Genomic DNA, 18,776 nt, shown 5'->3' with positions numbered 1-18,776 from the left:
AGGACATATACCATCACAGTGGTCTGGGAAACGAAGCCCAACCAAGCTCTGTGGATTTTCTTTCTGCAGGACTGATCAGAGCCTTTGACATGCTAATACACAAGACTGAGCAGGGCCGGCAGTATTTCTCTAACTTGGGAACTAGTGCTTCTTAGAAAGTGCTCTGGCAAGTTGCCACTTGGTAAAGATGAGGAGACAGTCCCAGAGAAGGGATAGGCCCAGGGCATCGGACACATCTTAAGGCTGGCATCCCAGGGAGGAGGACCCGTGTGTGGAAAGGCTTGGACGCAGGAACACCCAAGCCCGGGCTCACGTCTGCTTGCGTGACTGTACTTTGGCCTCTCTGAAGTCTCTTAAGTGAATGGTCTGGGGCCAGATACAGCAGGCTTCAGGGTGGGTGGCTCTGGATAAGGCTCTTGGGGAGGACTCAGGGTCCTTTCACACGGACAGACCTTTTCCTCCCATCCTAGCAGAGAACTCTCTGCATCTCCCCTTCTTCGGTCTCCCCACCGGGCCAGGGCCCGTCTGGGTACACGGAGGGAGTCGTTGCCCATGGACTCGGCCAGACCAGAAGCTGTGGGGAGGTGGGGCCACGCGGGCAGGGACGGCCCTCCAGCAGGTCTGGTGCAAGAATGTGAGCCTCACCCCAGGCAGTGAGTGGGCATGACCTTGGCATCCTCCAGCCTCTGGGGGCAGGCGGTTAGCTTAATTTTTATTCTCCTTTATTGTAGAAGAATTCCTGCAAACTGAAGTCACTGCTTCCCCTAGCCAGCCCGGAACGCCCTGCCAGGGGGAACCTCGAGCCGAGGTGGTCATCTAGCCTGAGCTCAGCCACCCCGTTGGAGAATGGGAGCAGAGGGAAGCGAGGGTCTGGGGTGGGGATGGGGCTGGCCTAGGAGGGGGCGTGGCCCTGGGGCCCTCCCAGGTGTGATAGGGTCCCTCCTTTGCTTTGTTGGATAGCTGGTGTTTCTAAGTAAGATTTACTTTTCTCAAATAATTCGGAAAGCTCCAGCAGAGGGTCTTCTCGGCCCCCCACCCCACCCCCAGGGAGGAAGCACCTGAGAGTGCTGCACTCTCTTCTGTTCTAACTGCCTTTCCTGGCTGCCCTTTGAGGTCTGAGCAGCCCTCTATTCCTCCTCCGCAGAGCTAACCAGCCCCCACTCCCAGCCTTCTTCTGCTTTCTCCGTGCTCCCCTGCAGACCCGTACACGCGCGTGTGCATACACCCACACTCGCATGCGTGCTTATATTCTCAAGGCTTTATGCTCACCCACCTGCCTCCTTGTCTCTGTCTTGGGTCACATCCTTCTTTCCTAAGCCCTCTGCCCCAGGCTCAAGGGGGTAGCCCGCAGCTCCCTGTTGCCCCCTCCTGGAGAGCAGCTAAGGATCCAGGCTGGGGCAGGACAGTCGGGCTGGGTCCTCTTCCTTCTTTTTTTTTTTTTTTTTTAAAGATTTTATTTATTTATTTGAGAGAGAGAGAGAGAGAGCACATGAGAGGGGGGAGGGTCAGAGGGAGAAGCAGACTCCCTGCCGAGCAGGGAGCCCGGTGCGGGACTCGATCCCGGGACTCCAGGATCATGACCTGAGCCGAAGGCAGTCGCTTAACCAACTGAGCCACCCAGGCGCCCTGGGTCCTCTTCCTTCTGTCCCACCCCCAAGGAAGGCAAGATCAGGCTCACACCCGAAAACCCACTCCAGGGGTTTTTCACCCCAGCCCTCCTCCTCCCTTCTGTCCTTTGGGAAGCCCCTTTCAGGTTCCTGGCACCCTGCTGAGCACCAGGTGAACCATCGAGGGGCAATGTGTCCTTGCCAGTGGGTGGACAAGAGGCACCCCCAGTCCAGGCCGTGTCATTCAGCAGCTGAATGATCTGGGCCTGGGCCCCCCTCGTCTCTGACTTTCTCTGGAAAACACGGCTACTGTTATCCCAGGCTTGGAACCCAGTGGTTCCAAGCCCTCGGAACGTCAATCAATGGGACGCTTGTTAAAGCCAGACTCCGAGCCCCGTCCCAGACCTGCTGCCTCTGATCCTCAGCGTGCGGGGTGTGTGAGTCTGCATTTTCATGAGCTCCCTGGGGTGGTTCTGACCCACTGGCAAGTTTGCGCACCTCTGATATGAACTTCTCATGTCACCGGGGAGGGGGTGCATAGAGAGTGGAGGGTGGGCCGAGGCTACCCTCCCTCCCCTCCCCCGCAAACTTCATGGGGAGGGTGTGTCTTAACTGAGTCTCAACAGATGGGTTGGGTTGTCTTAAGGATAGGGAAGGCATTCCAGGCAAAGGGCCCGTGTGGAGGTGGGGATGGTATGTCCACAGTGTGTGTAATGGGAAGGAGAAGAAAAGCGGTTGCGGGGAGGGTGGCGGCTCTGGGCCTATGAAGGGTTAACCCCAAGCCGACCAGGTCCTGTCCACTCAACTTCCACCTCTGTCCTCTGAGGAAATGGGTTTTCCAGGAGCCTGGACTGGGCCAGCGGTGACTCGTGGCTCCACACGGATGGCAGAGGAAGTGACTCAAGCCCCCCAGTGTGGGGGGGGGGGGGGGAGAAAGTGAGCCGTAGTTCCCCTGCCCAGTGCCCCCTCCCCCATCGTGAGGATGGGCAGGGCTGGGTCTGAGCGGGAGCCAGAGCTCCTTCTCCTGGGCCCAGCCAGTCCTGGGGGTGGGTGGGGGAGTGTGGGCTAAGACAAGTCCTGGTCACCCTCTGCTCTGCCTGTGTCCCCGGGGACCCTGTGATGGTGGCCCCCATTGTGTCAAGCTGGGCCAGACGGTTCTGTTCCCTGTGTGTGTTTACGGGAGGCGGGAGGTCAAGGGCAGCTGTTCCAAAAGGGGAGGTGGGAGGGGATCCCTCCTGGGGGACTTGGCCCCCAGACCCTCTCTCCCAGGCTGGAGCTGTCTGCACTTGCTGGTGGTTTGGCTGCCTGCTCATTCATATCTCCTTTGCTCTGGGGGGTCTCCCAAAGCGGGGGGAGCATGCATCTCTAGGACCTCGGCCAGTACCAGCTCTGCAAGGAGTTCTCTAGGGTGAGACGCACGTCTGTGTCTTGGCTCCACCTGGGGTGATCTTGGATCAGATAACCCTTCCCTAGCCTCAGTTTGCTCGTCTGTAAAATGGCAAACCAGTAGGACCAGCCTCACGGAGTGACGCTCCTGCTGTGATCATTGAGGTGCTGCTGGAGTACCCCTCTCGGCGGCGCCCTGGCTCTGGCCGGTGCTGTGTGAGGTCTGATGAAGGCCTCGCCTGCGCACCGATGCTTGGCTTTAGGAGTCTTTGACGCCTGAGGTCTGTCCCGCTCTGCTGGTCCGCAGCTCCAGGGACCAGGGACTAGGTTCTGCCCGTGTAGTCTGTGTCGAGGTCCACGTGTGGGCCCCTGGCTCCTGGGCCTGGGGTTCAGCCTCCAGAGCACAGGACCCCTCCCTCCTTGGCTGAGTCAAGTGGGGGACTCCCGGGGTGGTGACCAGGGCATTCTGCAGCCCTGTTGGAGGTGCTGGGACAGTGTGGCCCCCGTCATGGATGCTGACCGCATCAGAGTCGGCTGCATAGGGCAGCGGGTGTGTGTACAGGGGGCAGACCATAGCCCCCCCCAACCCGCCACCCCCCCCCCCCCCAGGCAGGGGATGGAGGGAAGGAAGAGGGTGCGACGGGAGTGGGCAGGGTTCTCTGAAGTGTGAAATGGGGCTGGGAAGGTGCCAAGCAGACAAGCCAGGCAGTGCCCTCCCCCTTCCTGGTAGGGGCTGGAATCTTCTCTTTGTCCCTGGTCCCGCTCTCCTACCCCTCAGAGGGTCCAGAGGTCAGGGCTGCAAGGACGGAGGTTTTCTGGGTGGGGTTCCAGTCTTCCCATTGAGCTCCCGGAAGGAAAGTTTCATGCTCTAAGAATTTCCCGTCAAGGTGCTCTAGAGGCTGAGCTGGCCAGGGCCACAAGGCAGGGGGCATGGAAGGTGGGAGGGAGGGAGTAGGGCTCTGTGACAGGCCCAAGGGTTGACTTAGGGCAGGCATAAGCCGGTCAGAAAGTACACAGAGATATGTAGTTAACACCTATGGTGCCGACCACATGCGTGGCCGTGTTCTCAGTCCTTTATAAGTATCAATTCATGTACAGATGTGGAAAGTGAGGACCAGAGAGGGTGAGGAACCAGCCCAAGGACACACAGCTAGCGAGCAGGAGACGTTGGAGTTGAATGCAGGCAGTCTGGCTCCAGAGTCCACTCCACTGCTTAAGAGTGAGTTAAAGGAAGCCAGGCAGACCCTCCCACTCACATCCCAAGAATGCCCATGGGGACAACGTGGTCCACCTTGGAGTGGCCAGGGTAGAGTGGAGATGAGCCTGGAAGGGTCAGAGTCATGCAGTTTGTTCCTCGTCTGCATTTGAATTCCCTCTGTGTACTTTGCGCAACCTCGCTTGTGCCCCTCCAGTGACTGGAAGGTCACTTCTTTGTCTCAGCCTTTTTGCTCTCAAAGCTCAATCCAGGAGGGTTGATGCAAAGTGGATGACTCTGCCCTGTCCAGGGCCCTTGTCTACCAACAGGGGTAGCTCACTTTGAAGGTCAGTAGGCCATAGAGGTACATGGATTTTTGGCCAGCTCCATTTTTGCTTGCTGTGTGATGTCAGGAAGCCATTGGCCCTCTCTGGGCCTTGAATGCAAATACTATAAAATGGAGAATCTGGACCAAATCTATAAGTAATCGGTCAGCTATGAGTTCACAAGTATAGAGCAGTGGTTGCAGAGAGGGGGGCTGCCTGGGGGAGGTGACATTTGTCTTGGGGATCAGAGGTGGCTAGCAGCAGGGACTGGCAGGAGGGGGAGAAAACAAGGGGGTCCAGGAGGGACATAGCTCTGTCTCCAGATGCTGGGTTTCCTCCCGTTGGTCTGAGGCAGCAGCATGCAGTTACAAAAGGGGCCAAAATGCTCAGAGAGGAGAACACAGAGGGAAACCTTAAAAATCACAACCTGGTTGACAGTGACCGTTCCCTAAAAAACTTTCATAGGCTTCTTCTAAGGGGTCCTGTGATGCCACAGAGGCAAGATGATGAGGCCAGTTGACTAATAACTGGACTGACAAGGCCCTTGAAATTGGGGTTCCATTATGCGTGGTGGGACATAGGAGACTGGCTCTAGCTTCACGGGGTCAGGTTAGTTCAAGGACGAAGACAGTGAGCTCCTGCCTGGGCCCCCCATCCCTTTAATGCTACCCTCCAATATTCTGTCCAAAAGCCACCTCTTCCTGGGAGCCCCTTGGCTTCCCCTAAACTGAGACGTCTCGTGCGCACCCAGGTCTCCAGGCTTCCTCTTGTCTGGCTTGTGGCAGATGATGGCATGTGTCGCCACAGCCACATGCAGTTCCCCATGAACTGAAGGAGCCCGTGTGTGTGTCCACGTTGCGCTCAGTCGCGGGGCCAGCTGGCCGTGGGGAGGCCACCTGGCTTCTCTCTCCCAGTGCCAGGCATGCAATTTCCTGCCAGGCACCACAGTCCTGCCAGGCACCACAGTCCAGGCAGGGAAAGCCCTGGCCTCTGGAATAATCCTGGGCAGGTCATTTAACCCCTTGGGCTTCCGATTCCTTGTCTGGGAAAGGGGCCAATGGTAGGACCCACTTCACAGAGCTGAAGTGACAATGAATAGAAGTACAGGGTTGCGGTGGGAGAACACAGGCGGGCAGACTGGTGTTCAGCTAATGGAGGCCATGGAGGGGCAGAAGTGCGCGCGCTACACCAGGGTGGGGCTGGGGGGGTAAGTGGGGGTGCTCCCCCCACTTCCGCCATACTGTCAGTGTCTCCCGGTCAGCCTTTGTCCAGCTGGGGTGGGGGCGGGGGGCGCCCTGGGAACTGACTCCCCCTGCTGGTCATGACAGGAAGCACCCTTCTCCACCGTTCCCTGCAGGGGGCGCTGCGGGGCCGTTGAGCCTTCATTTCACTCACCCCCTCCAACTGCCCAGCCTTTGTCCAGCAACCCCCCGTGCACTCAGCTCTGTCGGCAGAGATGGGCCAGGAGCTGCCTCGCTAGCTGAGGAGGGACTGCACCATCCTGCATTGTGTGGGGGACAGGGGAGGCCCTGGCCAGTGGTGGGAAGCCAAAGGAGGCCAGGACTGACTGTAGAAGGAGTTGGGGAAGGCTTCCCGAAGGAGGTGTCCTCTGAGCTGGGTCTTGGGGATGATGATGGTGAGGTTCCTGGAGGAGAACCGGAAGAGCCCCCTTTTTCCTGCATCTCCTCCAGGCCTGGAGGGGCAGGGTGGTGGGGGTGGTTCCAGATGGTGCTGTGGAGCCTTCCCCACCAGATTCTAGCCAAGATGACCCCATCACTGCTGGGTCTAGAAGAAAGTACTATTATTTGCCCCATTTTCTGTGACTTGCACAGGGTCATGCAGCAAGTGAGAGGAGGAGCCAGGACTTGAACTCAGCCAGGCTCTGGACAGCCACTGCCCCTTGATGCTCAGCTTCTGGCAGCTCTGGGGAGACCCACGGGCTGTTTCCACACTTGCTTCCTTACCTCACATCCCACACCCAAGCTACACCGGCCTCCCCCTCTGCAGGGCTGGCCCAACCACCTCGCAGATCTGGCCCCAGCTAACACTCCTGGCCTCTTTCAGGTGCTGACTTCTCAGGGTGACCTTGGGGAGGAAGATGGCCGCCCAAGTGCTGCGGCAGAAGGCGCTGTTCCTGCTAGGTCTGCTCTTCCTGGTTCAAGGTAGGCTATCTTGGGGATGCCCTGGGACTGTTGTGACATACATTACAATGCCCCCACGTCTAGGACAGCTGCCAGCATATCCACTAACCCCTTTGGGCAGGCACGGGGCTTTAGACACAGTTTAGCAAGTGGATGGTATCTTGCAGAAAAAGGCATCCCTTCTTTATGCAGATGCAGCCCCACAGTGCACAGCTTGGGGTGGGAAACATGGACTGGGTTTTGGCCCCACTCAGCTCTGCAGCCAGAGCATCCTTGTGCAGTGCACAGCCTGCACAACCGTCTAGGGCAGGCATGGCCTCATGAAGTACTTTGTTGCTATTAAAATGTTTTTTTGCCTTTGAAATTATTATTAATTTTTAGTTCTTTTCATAATTTGAAGCTAGTAATTTGTGAGGAGGGCACATTCACATTTTTATAGACCTTTGAGGTATAGGCCCTTGGAACGTATGTAGATCCCAGGCACTGGGATCCAGTATTCTGGGCCCAAGGCCTAAACCCCTCTCCTGCCCCTGGCTGCTCCCTGCCCCAGAGTCCCATCTGTAGTCTTTACCTCCCCAGGTACCTCCCCAGGGGGGGCCCGTGAAGACTTCCGTTTCTGTGGCCAGAGGAACCAGACACAGAAGAGCAGCCTCCATTACAAGCAGACGTCAGAGCTGCACATCTCCATCAAGAACTCGGAGGGAGCCCTCACAATTCATGCTCCCTTCCTGGCAGTGCTCCCGGCTTCCCAGCCCTTCCCTGACCCCAGGGGCTTCTACCACTTCTGCTTGTACTGGAACCGCCATGTGGGGATACTGCATCTTCGCTACGGCAAGAACGACTTCTTGCTGAGTAACCAAGCCTCTGGACTCCTGTGCTTCCGGCACCACAAGGAGAGCCTGGCTCAGGGCCCCCCGCTGCTCGCCACCTCTGTCAGCTCCTGGTGGAGCCCCCAGAACACCAGTCTGCCCAGTGCTGCCGGCTTCACCTTCTCCTTCCACAGTAAGGCGACTTCCGGGCAGAAGGAACAACTTGGACAAAGGCCTGGAGGCTGGGCAGTGGACTGGGTCTGAATGACCGGTCATGGTCATGGAGCTTAGGCTTTGTTCCCAGGCAGTGGGGAGCCATTGAAGGTGTCTGAGGAGGGGAAGGGTGTGATCCAAGATGTGCTTCAGGAAGGTCTGTGGGAAGGTAGGCGTGAAGGCAGAGGGGCGAAGTCCCATCCAGAGGTTGCAGGGAAGGTCCAGGTGAGGGAAGATGAGGCCTGCGCAGGGTGGGAGCAGCGAGCGTGGAAAGGCGGGAGTGGGTGTGAGGAGCCAGAGGCCACACAAGCCCCCCACGCCCCCAGCCCTCCTGGGGTGGGCCCTCCCAGCTCCAGGTGCGTGGGCAGAAGGGCACCGGGGCAGGTGTGTCCTGGCCGGCCCTGCTGGGGCTGGAGTTGCTGGGGGTCCCGTGTGGCAGAGCCCGCATGTGGCCGACTTCTGGGTGACCTTGGGGGATCCACCCCACGTTTTGAAGGCTCAGTTTCAACTTCTATAAAACTGGGGCGAGAGGCCTTCACAGTCACCAGAGGGTTAAATGGGAGTAGGAGGGGTGTGGCCCGGGCCTGGCTCCCAGTGTAGCCTCAGGGCCTCTGTCTGTCCCCTCCTCCAGATCCTCCCCAGAAGGCCTCCCACAATGCCTCGGTGGACATGTGTGAGCTGAAAAGGGACCTTGAGCAGCTCAACCAGCTTCTGAGGCACCCCGGAAAGAACTCAAGGAGGCCCTCGTCCACCCTTGCCAGCCAGTAAGTGTGGCCCCAGAGACCTGGATGTGGGCAGGGCAGTGACCTGGAGTGGGAGACAGGATGGAGGCCTCTCCTGGGGCTGCAACGTTGCCCTCATCTTTCCACCTCCTCCTTGAGAAGAATCGAAATCCAGCCCCGCAGGCCGAGCCCCTGACCTTTGTAAAAACAAGTATCACCATCCCCAGCCAGCCACCCAAGCCCTCTTCCCCATCAAGAAAGGAGAACTGACCAGCCCATTTGAGAGCTTGGCAGACTGAGGCCCAGGTTTGGATAGGGCTGCTCCATGGCCACAGAGCGGGTCAGTCCAGGCAGAGCTGGGCCCGGAACCTGGTGCTCAGGATTACCGCCCCCCTTTCCTGTTTGCTCTGATGTTCCAGCTTCCTCTCAGCCCGCCCCCCACTCGCCCACAGGCCATTCTCTCCCCCACAGCAGCACCAGTCCTAGGGCTGTTTTCTCTCGTGCCCCCTCCCTGCTGCCCCCTGACCCTCCCGCCCCTGTCTCTGCCTGCCTCTTTCCTGTGTCTCTGCTGAGAGTCCCCGTCTAGCTCCATGTCCCTGTCCGCCTGGATCAACCTCCCCGCCCCTTCTCCCCCTGCCAGGAGGCTGCAGAGCCTGGAGTCGAAGCTGACCTCTGTGAAGTTCCCAGGGGACACGCTGTCCTTTGAGGAGGATCTGGTCAACGCCACGGTGTGGAAGCTGCAGCCCACAGCTAGCCTCCAGGACCTGCACATCCACTCCAGGCGTGAGGTCAGGGGTCAGGGGCCGGGGGCCAGGCTGGCCGGGGCAGGAAACAGATGTGGAGGCGTGAACACTCCCCTCCCCGGGGCCTCTGGGAGCCAGATGTGTGCTGACAAGGAAGGTCTCGGGCCTAAAGAGTCCCCTGTTAGCGGCTGCCCTGTGGCAGAGGACCCTTCCTGGCACAGTGGTGGGGATGGGGCAGGGGAGGGGGGACCGACATCAGGGGCTCCTATAGTATCCCTGTGGGACCAGAAGACCCAAAGCGCCCGTACGTGCATGTCAGCCTTGAGACTGCCCCTTGCGTGGGCCCAGCGGCCGGGAGCCACCCACGCTGCCCTCATGCTACCCCCTGGGGAGCCCAGGTGGCACAGCAGTCTCCCAGGCCTGTTTGCCCCCCAGGGCCCTGGGCTCTACCCACCAGGCTCCCCAGCCAGGGCTGGAGCCAAGGAAAGGAGGGTTTCCTGGAGGAGGCGGGCTTCGAGGTGGCAGCATCCAGGAAGGTGTTGGGGGCGGGGGCGTGTAGAGACCTGGGAGCCCACCCCTGGCTGAGCCCCACGGGGTTCTGGTCTGCAGGAGGAGCAGAGTGAGGTCCAGGAGTACTCGGTGCAGCTGCCCCGCACGCTCTTCCAGAAGACCAAAGGCCGGAGAGGGGAGGCTGAAAAGAGACTCCTTCTGGTGGACTTCAGCAGCCAAGCCCTGTTCCAGGTGGGGGGCACCGGGGAAAGCAGTTTCTGTCTGATGGGGAGGTGGAAGGCGGGCATAGAGCCAAGCCCCCTCGTCCAGAAGTTAGAGCCTTTCCTTGTAAGGGCAGAAACTGGACTGTGACATGCGAATCCCCCCCGGAGAATGCTAAATTATGTTGTTTTCACTACAGTGTAAATGACTACATGTTCAAGAACTGTTGCCAGAGGGAGACTGAGCATCTCAGAGCAATGTGTGGGGGAGAGACAGGAGTCTAGGGAAACTAGGGGACATCTGGGCCTTCTCAGCCTTGAGCCCTCCCCACTTCCTCTCCTCCCCCATCCCATGTATCTAGGACAAGAATTCCAGTCAAGTCCTGGGTGAGAAGGTCTTGGGTATCATCGTGCAGAACACCAAAGTAGCCAACCTCTCAGAGCCCGTGGTGCTCACCTTCCAGCACCAGCCACAGCCGGTGAGTGCAGACAAACCAGCCAAGGAGACAAGGGTCCCTGTTTGTCTTTTCTGCCCTGCCTCCTGAGTCACTTGTCTTTAACAAAATGACCAGCTGGCTGAGGACCTCAGCCAGTCAGGTCCACATGGGGTGGTGGCCTGACACTGACTTCCTCCACCTGGCCCAGAAAGGACTGGGCTGTGATGGGGTCCACTCTCCTTTCTTGTCCCTACAGAAAAACGTGACTCTCCAGTGCGTATTCTGGGTTGAAGACCCAACATGTGAGTGTGGAGGGGTCTCTGAGCTGGGTGGGTATCTGGAGGAGAAAGGGGGTCCTGGAGAGTCGGGGAGATGGGGTTAATCAGGGAGGGCTTCCTGGAGAAAATGGGCTTTGAAGAAGGAATGATGGCAGACTAGATATTTGCCAGGGGAAGTAAAGGCTCAGAAGAGTGACACAATTATGCATTTCGGGGGGTCCAGTGGGGGCCTGAGGGACTGGGCTTGATCAGAGCCCCATGGAACCCTTCCTCAGTGAGCAGCCCAGGGAGCTGGAGCGATGCTGGGTGTGAGACCATCGGGAGAGAGACGCAGACGTCCTGCCTCTGCAACCACCTGACCTACTTTGCAGTGCTCATGGTGAGTGGTCCTCTTCCTGCCCCGCGCAGCTCTACCCTGGGTTGGGTTCTTGCTGCGTGCCAGCCACCTTTCACATATATGTCATTCGTTCCTCACACCAACCCCCAAGGCGTCTCCTGCTGCTGTCCTATTTTATAGATAAGGAAACCGAGGCTCAGAGAGCTTAAGCAATTTACCTAAGGTCACACAGCTAGTAAGTAAAAGAGCTGGTCACTAAAACCTTTGCTCTTTATTCCCAAATTTGGGTGCATGACAAAAATGCAGATTCCTGGCCCTAACCTAGAATTCTGATTACACAGGCTGGGCGAGGGGCACACGTATGTTTCCAAAGAGCCCTCGAGGAGATACTGAGGCCCATTGTGGAGGGCCTCACAAAGGACTTCAGTGTCCTCAAGATCACAGAAGCTTTGTGTCCTAGGTTCATTCTCCCAGAATCTTGGGACCCAACTTCTGAGGGATCGGAGTGGTCTCCCAGCCCTCCCTGGGTGTGGGGTGCTCACTCCAGTATTGAACATTATAGAAAAAAATGAGTGCCAGGCCGGAAAAGGGATTCTCTGGTGGAGGGTTTTTTTTTTTGTTTTTTTTTTAAGATTTTATTTATTTGTTTGAGAGAGAGTGAGAGAGAGAGAACGAGCGGTGGGGAGCGGGAGAGGGAGAAGCAGGCTTCCCACTGAGCAAGGAGCCCAATGCGGGACTTGATCCCAGGACCCTGGGATCATGACCTGAGCCAAAGGCAGACACTTAACCGACTGAAACAGAAACAGGTGTCCCTGTTTCTTTTCTTTTCTTTCTTTCTTTTAAGATTTTATTTATTTATTTGGGAGAGAGAGTGAGAGAATGAGCAAGAGAGCACAAGCAGGGGGAGTGGCAGAGGGAGAGAGAGAAGCAGACTCCCCGCTGAGCAGGGAGCCCGATATGGGACTTGATCCCAGGACCCCGTGATTATGACCTGGGCGGAAGGCAGACGCTTAAACCGCTTAACGGGCTGAGCCACCCAGGCGCCCTCTAGTGGAGGCTTCTTGCCGGTAGTGGGTGGGGACCCATTTGAGGTTGCGGTGACAACTGTAGAGCGTCTCTCCTTCCGAAGAATGCACTCACGGGACCACCCTCTGCTAGGTTCGGGGTGGTGGTGGTTCGTAGATGCCCGAGCCCCCCGCTCCCGGGGAGCTCAGGTTGTCCCTTCACCTGGGACAAACCCTCCGTGTCAAGCTGGGGACACTGAGGCCAGGCCCCGCCTGTCTCGTGGACCCAGGCCCCATCCGTGGAGGTAGACGCCGTGCACAAGCACTACCTGACCGTCGTATCCTACGTGGGCTGCGTCATCTCGGCTCTGGCCTGCGTCCTCACCATCGCCGCCTACCTCTGCCACAGGTAGGGCCTGGCCGGGCCGGGGAAAGGAAAGGCGGGGGTAGGGAGAACCTTCCTTCGGGCCTCTAAGCCGGGACCCCACGACCGTGGAGACCCACCCTGGAGATTGGCTTGACGCACCCCAAAATGCGTGTGGGGTTGTAGGAAGGAGCCCTGGGAGGCGGGGCTGCATCTCCTCCTCAGCTCTGTGGTGTTTGGATGACATGACACTTACAAACTTTATTATCAACACTGTACATGGGGAGAAGTGACATAAAAATCTAGATTTCTGCCTTTGAAGAATCAGATGTGTCACCACTGTTCCTGGAGCTTCCCATGCGCTACCCACAGTTCTAAGTGCTTCACATGCATGAAATTCGTTCAGGCCTCACAAGGGCCCTATGAAAGAGCGTTCAGAGAGGGTAAGGGACTTGCCTGAGGTCACACAGCGAGGAAGTGGCTGAGGCAGGCTTACACCCAGGCAGGCTGGCTCCAGGTCCACAAGGCCTGGGTTTCGGAAGCCAAGCAGTGGGCCAGGGTGGAGAGATCCTTCCAGCGCCCTATTGTCTGGTGTCTGATTTAAGGCCTGGCCTCCGCGGGCATTCGAGTTTGACAGAGCCTCCCCCATCCCCCCCATGGAAGCTTCTGTCACTCCACTTCTGTTGTTTGGGTGCCCGAGGAAGAACGAGCCCCACGGAAAGGCTTGGGTGGAGTGAGGAGCGCCTGCACCCATCCTCACCCCGGCCGTGTGGACGGGTCTGGATGGTCCGTGCTGGGCGTGGCTTAAGTTGAGGTCCACCTGCAGTCAGGGCCTGGGCCCGTTTGCGCGGGGGGTGTGGGTGCGAGCGCGCGGGGTGTGATCGCTGTCCGCACGGGTGGGGGGCGTGGGCTTGCGGGCGCGTCATTGATTGTGTTGTGTGAGCCCGCAGCTGTGTGCGTGCTGGGGCTGGAGTGGTGATTAGGGGCAGGCTCCGGGGAGGCCGGGGGGTGGGGGCCGAGCCCCCCGGCGCCTACCCGTTAATCACAAAAGTGTCCAAGGACAGGGCCAGGAACCTTAGGGACTGAGCGTTTTGTCTGTGGCCAACAGAGACGAGTGAACTGCAGGCGGGGGGAGGGAGCAGCCCAAGGTGGTAGCTCGAGGCACGGGTGGGTGGGCGTGGCTATCCCGTCCCGCCCTCCAGCACAGGTGGTGGGTGGGTGGTGCCGGGCAGGGCACAGGTGGTGGGTGGGTGGTGCCGGGCAGAGCGCAGGTGGTGGGTGGGTGGTGCCGGGCAGAGCGCAGGTCCCGGCGTGGGGGCGTGGGGGCGAGGGAGGAAACGCCCAAGGTGCCCTGGATCGGGTAGAGTCCTGGGGTGGGAGGGGCGCTGGGACGTGCACACAGACTTGCAAACCTGAAGACAGACAGCCCCCCCCCCCCCGCCACAATCAGCCTCACAGACACACGGCTGTGCAGACAGGCGGACACAGAACACGGGTGGCATGGATTCTCCAAAACAGCAGCAAATCCAAAGTCTTTCCCCTCCAACTCTGGGAGCATCTGGTTGATCATAGTGGCTGGATTTGTCTTGCTTGCTCTGTCCGTGGCTAACTCTGTTGTTAAATGTGCCCACGGTGCCCGAGCCTGTGGGTGTTGGGCACACAGTAGGTGCACAGGGACAGGTGGGGAACGACCTGGCTGCAGCCATAGGGATAGGATAGGATAGGGGGTGTGTGTGTGTATATACCCTGGGAAGGCTGCCTGGTGGAGGAGTGCTGCCCCCCACCTTCCCAAGCTGGCCACCAGGGTGACCCCAACCCCTCCCCTGTGCAGGAGGAAGCCTCGGGATTACACCATCAAAGTGCACATGAACTTGCTGCTAGCGGTCTTCCTGCTGGACGTGAGCTTTCTGCTGAGTGAGCCGGTGGCCCTGACAGGCTCCGAGGCTGGCTGCCGTGCCAGCGCCATCTTCCTGCACTTCTCTCTGCTCGCCTGTCTCTCCTGGATGGGCCTTGAGGGCTACAACCTCTACCGACTGGTGGTCGAGGTCTTTGGCACTTATGTCCCTGGCTACCTGCTCAAACTGAGCATCATGGGCTGGGGTAAGTTGGGAGAGGGCGCTGGTGGGCCCCCAGACCCGCCTCTTCTACTTGGTAAAATGCAGGCACCTGGTTCCACTTCTCTGCTTACCTCTCTGTTCCCGCACTCTTTCCTTCACCCACCCATCCTCAGCTGTTCTTCACCTGGGCTGGGTTAAGGTCCCCTTTAGGAAGATGAAGTGGTGAGCATTGCCCCAAGAAACACATATTCTCTACATTGCTCACTTTTTTAAAAGCGGGGTTTGCAGACAGAGCCACCGCGTATGGATGTGCAGGTTGTGCACTGCTCAAAGGCACCCAGTTGGGGGAGGAGTGGGCTGTCATCCAGTCCTCCACTCACCTAATTCAGCCTGGCAGTGGCTCTGTCTGTGGATCCTCCTAAGCTTCAGGTAACAGATTCCCTGTAGCTCTGGCATTTGTTCTTGGCCAAGACCACCCAATTTACCCATGGCCCAGACCTCTCAGTCAGACCTGGAGGCCCAGAGGGCACACTGCAAGTCCTTCTGGATGTTGCACAGGCCTGCCAGGCTCCACATGTCCCTCACCCAACTTGCTGCCCCTCCCGTGTTTCTCCTCTGGCCCTTTCTTGGTTCATTCCATCGATTTACATAAAATTCCTTCAGAGTTGGCTCTGTGTCAGGACCCAGGTGTTTGGTGGTGGGTGACCCCTTCTGGAGAGAGCTCTCAAGCTCCAGCCCGTGGACAAAGTTAAGGCCCAGTGCAGACTCTGGAAGCACCCCCTCAGCTGTCCCCCACCCTCCCAGTCTGTGCCTCCCATCTCCCCTTGTGACGTCCTGCCCCTCGGCGGGAAGTGCAGGCCCTTTCTCCCACGGGCCCCCGGGATGGTGAGGGGGATGGTGGAAGGGCAGCGGAGACGGGGCTCTCTATGGGAAACCCAAACTGGAGCGGGGCAGGGGCGAGTCTGATCATGGAGGACCCTCCCCACACGGAGCTGCATATAAGCCTGGGAGAAGGGTCTTGCCAGAGGGCGGGGGACAGAGCTCCATGCTTTGCGGCCCCGCAGGCTTCCCCATCTTCCTGGTAATGCTGGTGGCTGTAGTGGACGTGAACACCTACGGCCCCATCATCTTGGCCGTGCAGAGGACCCCAGGGAGTGTCATCTACCCTTCCATGTGAGTGGCTGAGCACAGCGGGCTCAGGAACATGGGCCTCGGGGGGCAGAGGCCAGAGAGCGGCCTGGGCCGAGGCCGCACCGACCGAGCCAGGGCTGCTGGAGGTGTCGGCCTGGCGGAGGCTGGGGGGTCAGGGAGGGTGGGCACAGGCCTGGATTTGCCCGTCCCTCGCCGGCGACCTTGTGCGGCACCTGGGTTTCTTTGTGTGAGTGGGAATAGAGGTGGGAGCGGATGAAGGCGCGGAGAACTGGAAAGAAAGTAACGTGCCCCCGTGAGTCAGCGGTGTTGAAGGCGGCTCCCTGTAGCTTGGGTTCCCCGAGGCGCACATCCTCAGCCTGGGAAGCACCACGCCAGCCCCGCCAGCATGCACTCAACCCTCACATCTCTGCCCCCAGGTGCTGGATCCGGGACTCCCTGGTCAGCCACGTCACCAACCTGGGCCTCTTCAGCCTGGTGTTTCTGTTCAACACGGCCATGCTGGGCACCATGGTGGTGCAGATCCTGCGGCTGCGCCCGCATGCCCAGAAGTGGCCCCACGTGCTCACGCTCCTGGGCCTCAGCCTGGTCCTCGGTCTGCCCTGGGCTTTGATCTTCTTCTCCTTTGCTTCGGGCACCTTCCAGCTTGTCGTTCTCTACTTCTTCAGCATCATCACCTCCTTCCAAGGTAAGGCGTGGAGAAGAGCCCACCCCCCCATCGCCCCCCGGCCCCGGGCAGGGCGCCCAAGCGTGGAGCGCGGGGTAGGGAAGGTATGGACCTAAACCGAAGGCTTCCCTTCTCTGGACTTCGGTCTTCCTGTCTGTAAAATGGGGGCCCCCAGGCCATAGCTGACAAGTCTTTGTTGAGTACCTGCTCTGTGCAGGCCCTGTGTTAAGCCTTGGGGCTACATTTGTGGACTGGTTGGGTGAGGGCCTTCCTTCCACGGAGCTCATCTCCTGTGGGAAAGACCAGGCGTGACGAGCAAGCCTGCAGCCATCTGAGGGGATCTCGCAGAGGAGGGCAGTCGGTGGCGATGTGATGAACCATCTGGGCTGGGCTGGGCTGGGGGACACTTTGGGAAGGGTGGCCAGGGAGGCCTCTGTGGGAGACATTTGAAGACAACAGAAGGGTCCAGCCAGGGAGAGATCAAGGGCCTTGGGACTCCACGTGTGTTCCCGGGCCCGTGGGCATCAGCATCACGGGGACTCTGGCCTCCCCAGACTTGCCGAATCAGAGCTGCATTGTAACAGGTGCCCCGGGGGGGCATGTGTGCGGCGCAGGCTGAGGAGGTCTGGCCTACGGAGAGAGTGCCAGGCAGAGGGAGGAGTAAGAGCAAAGGTCCTGAAGCTAGCACTAGGCTGCGTGTTTGGAAGAACAGGGAGGGGGAGCGAGGCTGAAGGGTAGGTGGCAGGGAGGAGGGGAGAGGAGCAGAGGGGCTGGCTCCTGAGGGCTGGGGCTTGATGCCAGCAGGGTCCTTCTACCTACACCCCTCTGCACACCCCCACCACCCAAGGACAGACAGATACACACAGACACACACACCCCTCTGTTCTGGCCCAGAGGTACTTAAACAGGTACTCTGGAGCCTGAACACCAGGGTTTAACTCCTGGCTCAGCCAAGGCCCCTTGCCTCCCAGGGCCTCAGTTTCCTCGTTTGTGAAGCAGAATAGTAATGAATAGGCCTGACCCCTTGAGAACCTTGACAGAATAAAATGAGATGGGGCTCAGGCCATTGTACAGTGTCTGGTGTATGGTGGGGTCCCCCCAAATCACAGGGGTGCTGGTAGCCTGTGTAGGGAGCAGGGGAAGGGTCAGGGCCGCCCCCCGCCTGCTGAACCCTGTGCTCCCTCACTGCCCCCAGGCTTCTTCATCTTCCTCTGGTGCTGGTCCATGCGGCTGCAGGCCCGGGGCGGGCCCTCCCCACTGAAGAACAGCTCGGACAGTGCCAGGCTCCCCATCAGCTCGGGCAGCACCTCGTCCAGCCGCATCTAGGCCACCAGCCACCCGCCAGGAGCTGCATGAGGAAACAGAGATGCGGCCTCTCCTCACCCCCACCTGCCACCCCCACAAGCCAGGCCTGACATTTGAGGGTCAGCCAGAGACTCGAGAAGAAGGCCCAAGCCCCTTGGGAGGAGGGGGCTGTTGCCAGACTCCCAGGCTGGGCCTTCTGAATTGGCCTGCGGGCTACTCACAACAGGCTCGGGAGTGGGACCGTACCCCTGCCGTCCTAACTGGGAGCTGCAGGCCGGTCTGAACTCACCGCCGCTGGGCCCAGCCCTCATGGCTGTGGATGGGAGCCCATGGGCCCCACGGTCAGGTCCTGGACCTGTGAGGCCTGGCAGCATCCTGGGCCCTGTGCTATAGCCAATCTGTCTCCGGTGACCGCCACCAGGGCACTCTGCAGTCCTGTCATTTTAGCCTGAGAGTGGTACTCAGGGCACATGGGGTTGGGGCAGAGCTTTGAGCCAGAGCCCTGGAGGAGGAGAGCCCCCTCCCGGAGCATAGCAGCAACTCCTCTACCTCTGAGCCCAGGGCCCTCTGTCAGCCTCTCCAGCCCTCCCTCTCCAGCCCCCCATTCAGCCCTGGGCAGGGCCCTGATTCCAGGGCTGTATTTTGGGTTGTGGTTTCCAAGAGCTGTCTGCTGTAAACCTTTATTTACTGCACGGGCCTTTGCCTGGCCTTGACTCAGGCTTAGGATAGACGTGGTGGGCTGGGCTAGGTCTGTCTGTCCATCTGGGCCTTTCTATAAGCTGCATCGCCCTTGCTCACCACTGCCAAGCCCACCCCTCCCAGGGACCCTCAGCCTCTCCCAAAGCCCTCTTGTGGCAAGAACTGTGGAGCATAGCAGTGCAAATTTGTTTCTGCCCTAGTACTGGGAAGACTGAAGCGTGCCTCCCTCCGTGACCCTGGCCTAGAGCCCAACATGCTCTTAAGGGGTTGGAACTACAAGGGGAGCCACCATTCCTTGCTGGGGATCCAGGAAGACTTCCTGTAGGAGACAACATTTGATCTGGATCTCAGTCTTAAAGATGGGGGAGGACTTTCTTTTTAAGCACTATCTCATTTGTCTTTTGAATTTAAAGAAGTAGATGTTCATTGTAGAGAATTTGGAAACTGTAGAAGAGCACACAGAAAAAAAAAATCAGCTGTTGTTTTCACCTAAGAAACCACTGTAAATATCTGGAGCACTTTCTTCTGTGCTTTTATTAAGAGTCACTGATACAAACACCTTGGGGCCAATCAGGAAACAGATGAGAGAAGGCTACGTGTGAAAAAAATCAACTGCTGGAAACTATC

At 58.9% G+C, this 18,776-nt stretch overlaps 1 protein-coding gene across 4 annotated transcripts in view; it reads left to right on the top strand.

Moving 5' to 3' along the window:
• ADGRG1 (adhesion G protein-coupled receptor G1) overlaps positions 1 to 18,669 on the top strand; it is a 31,288-nt gene extending 12,619 nt beyond the window's left edge. For all 4 annotated transcript variants that reach the window (XM_035025120.1, XM_035025121.1, XM_035025122.1 and 1 more), the window contains 13 exons: positions 6,579 to 6,676; positions 7,235 to 7,657; positions 8,309 to 8,441; positions 9,040 to 9,187; positions 9,752 to 9,883; positions 10,215 to 10,331; positions 10,546 to 10,591; positions 10,843 to 10,946; positions 12,199 to 12,317; positions 14,104 to 14,372; positions 15,394 to 15,502; positions 15,898 to 16,166; positions 17,341 to 18,669. In XM_035025120.1, the coding sequence (XP_034881011.1) occupies positions 6,613 to 6,676; positions 7,235 to 7,657; positions 8,309 to 8,441; positions 9,040 to 9,187; positions 9,752 to 9,883; positions 10,215 to 10,331; positions 10,546 to 10,591; positions 10,843 to 10,946; positions 12,199 to 12,317; positions 14,104 to 14,372; positions 15,394 to 15,502; positions 15,898 to 16,166; positions 17,341 to 17,471 (2,064 nt within the window). In that variant the 5' untranslated portion in view covers positions 6,579 to 6,612 and the 3' untranslated portion in view covers positions 17,472 to 18,669. The remainder of the gene's footprint in view (positions 1 to 6,578; positions 6,677 to 7,234; positions 7,658 to 8,308; positions 8,442 to 9,039; positions 9,188 to 9,751; positions 9,884 to 10,214; positions 10,332 to 10,545; positions 10,592 to 10,842; positions 10,947 to 12,198; positions 12,318 to 14,103; positions 14,373 to 15,393; positions 15,503 to 15,897; positions 16,167 to 17,340) is intronic.
• The last annotated feature ends 107 nt before the right edge of the window (positions 18,670 to 18,776 follow it).

Source organism: Mirounga leonina, unplaced genomic scaffold (assembly GCF_011800145.1).
Source record: "Mirounga leonina isolate KUSES-001 unplaced genomic scaffold, KU_Mleo_1.0 Mir_180, whole genome shotgun sequence".
Lineage (NCBI taxonomy): Eukaryota > Metazoa > Chordata > Mammalia > Carnivora > Phocidae > Mirounga > Mirounga leonina.
Note: the sequence above shows the minus strand (reverse complement) of the source record. Positions and strands in the feature narration are given on the sequence as shown.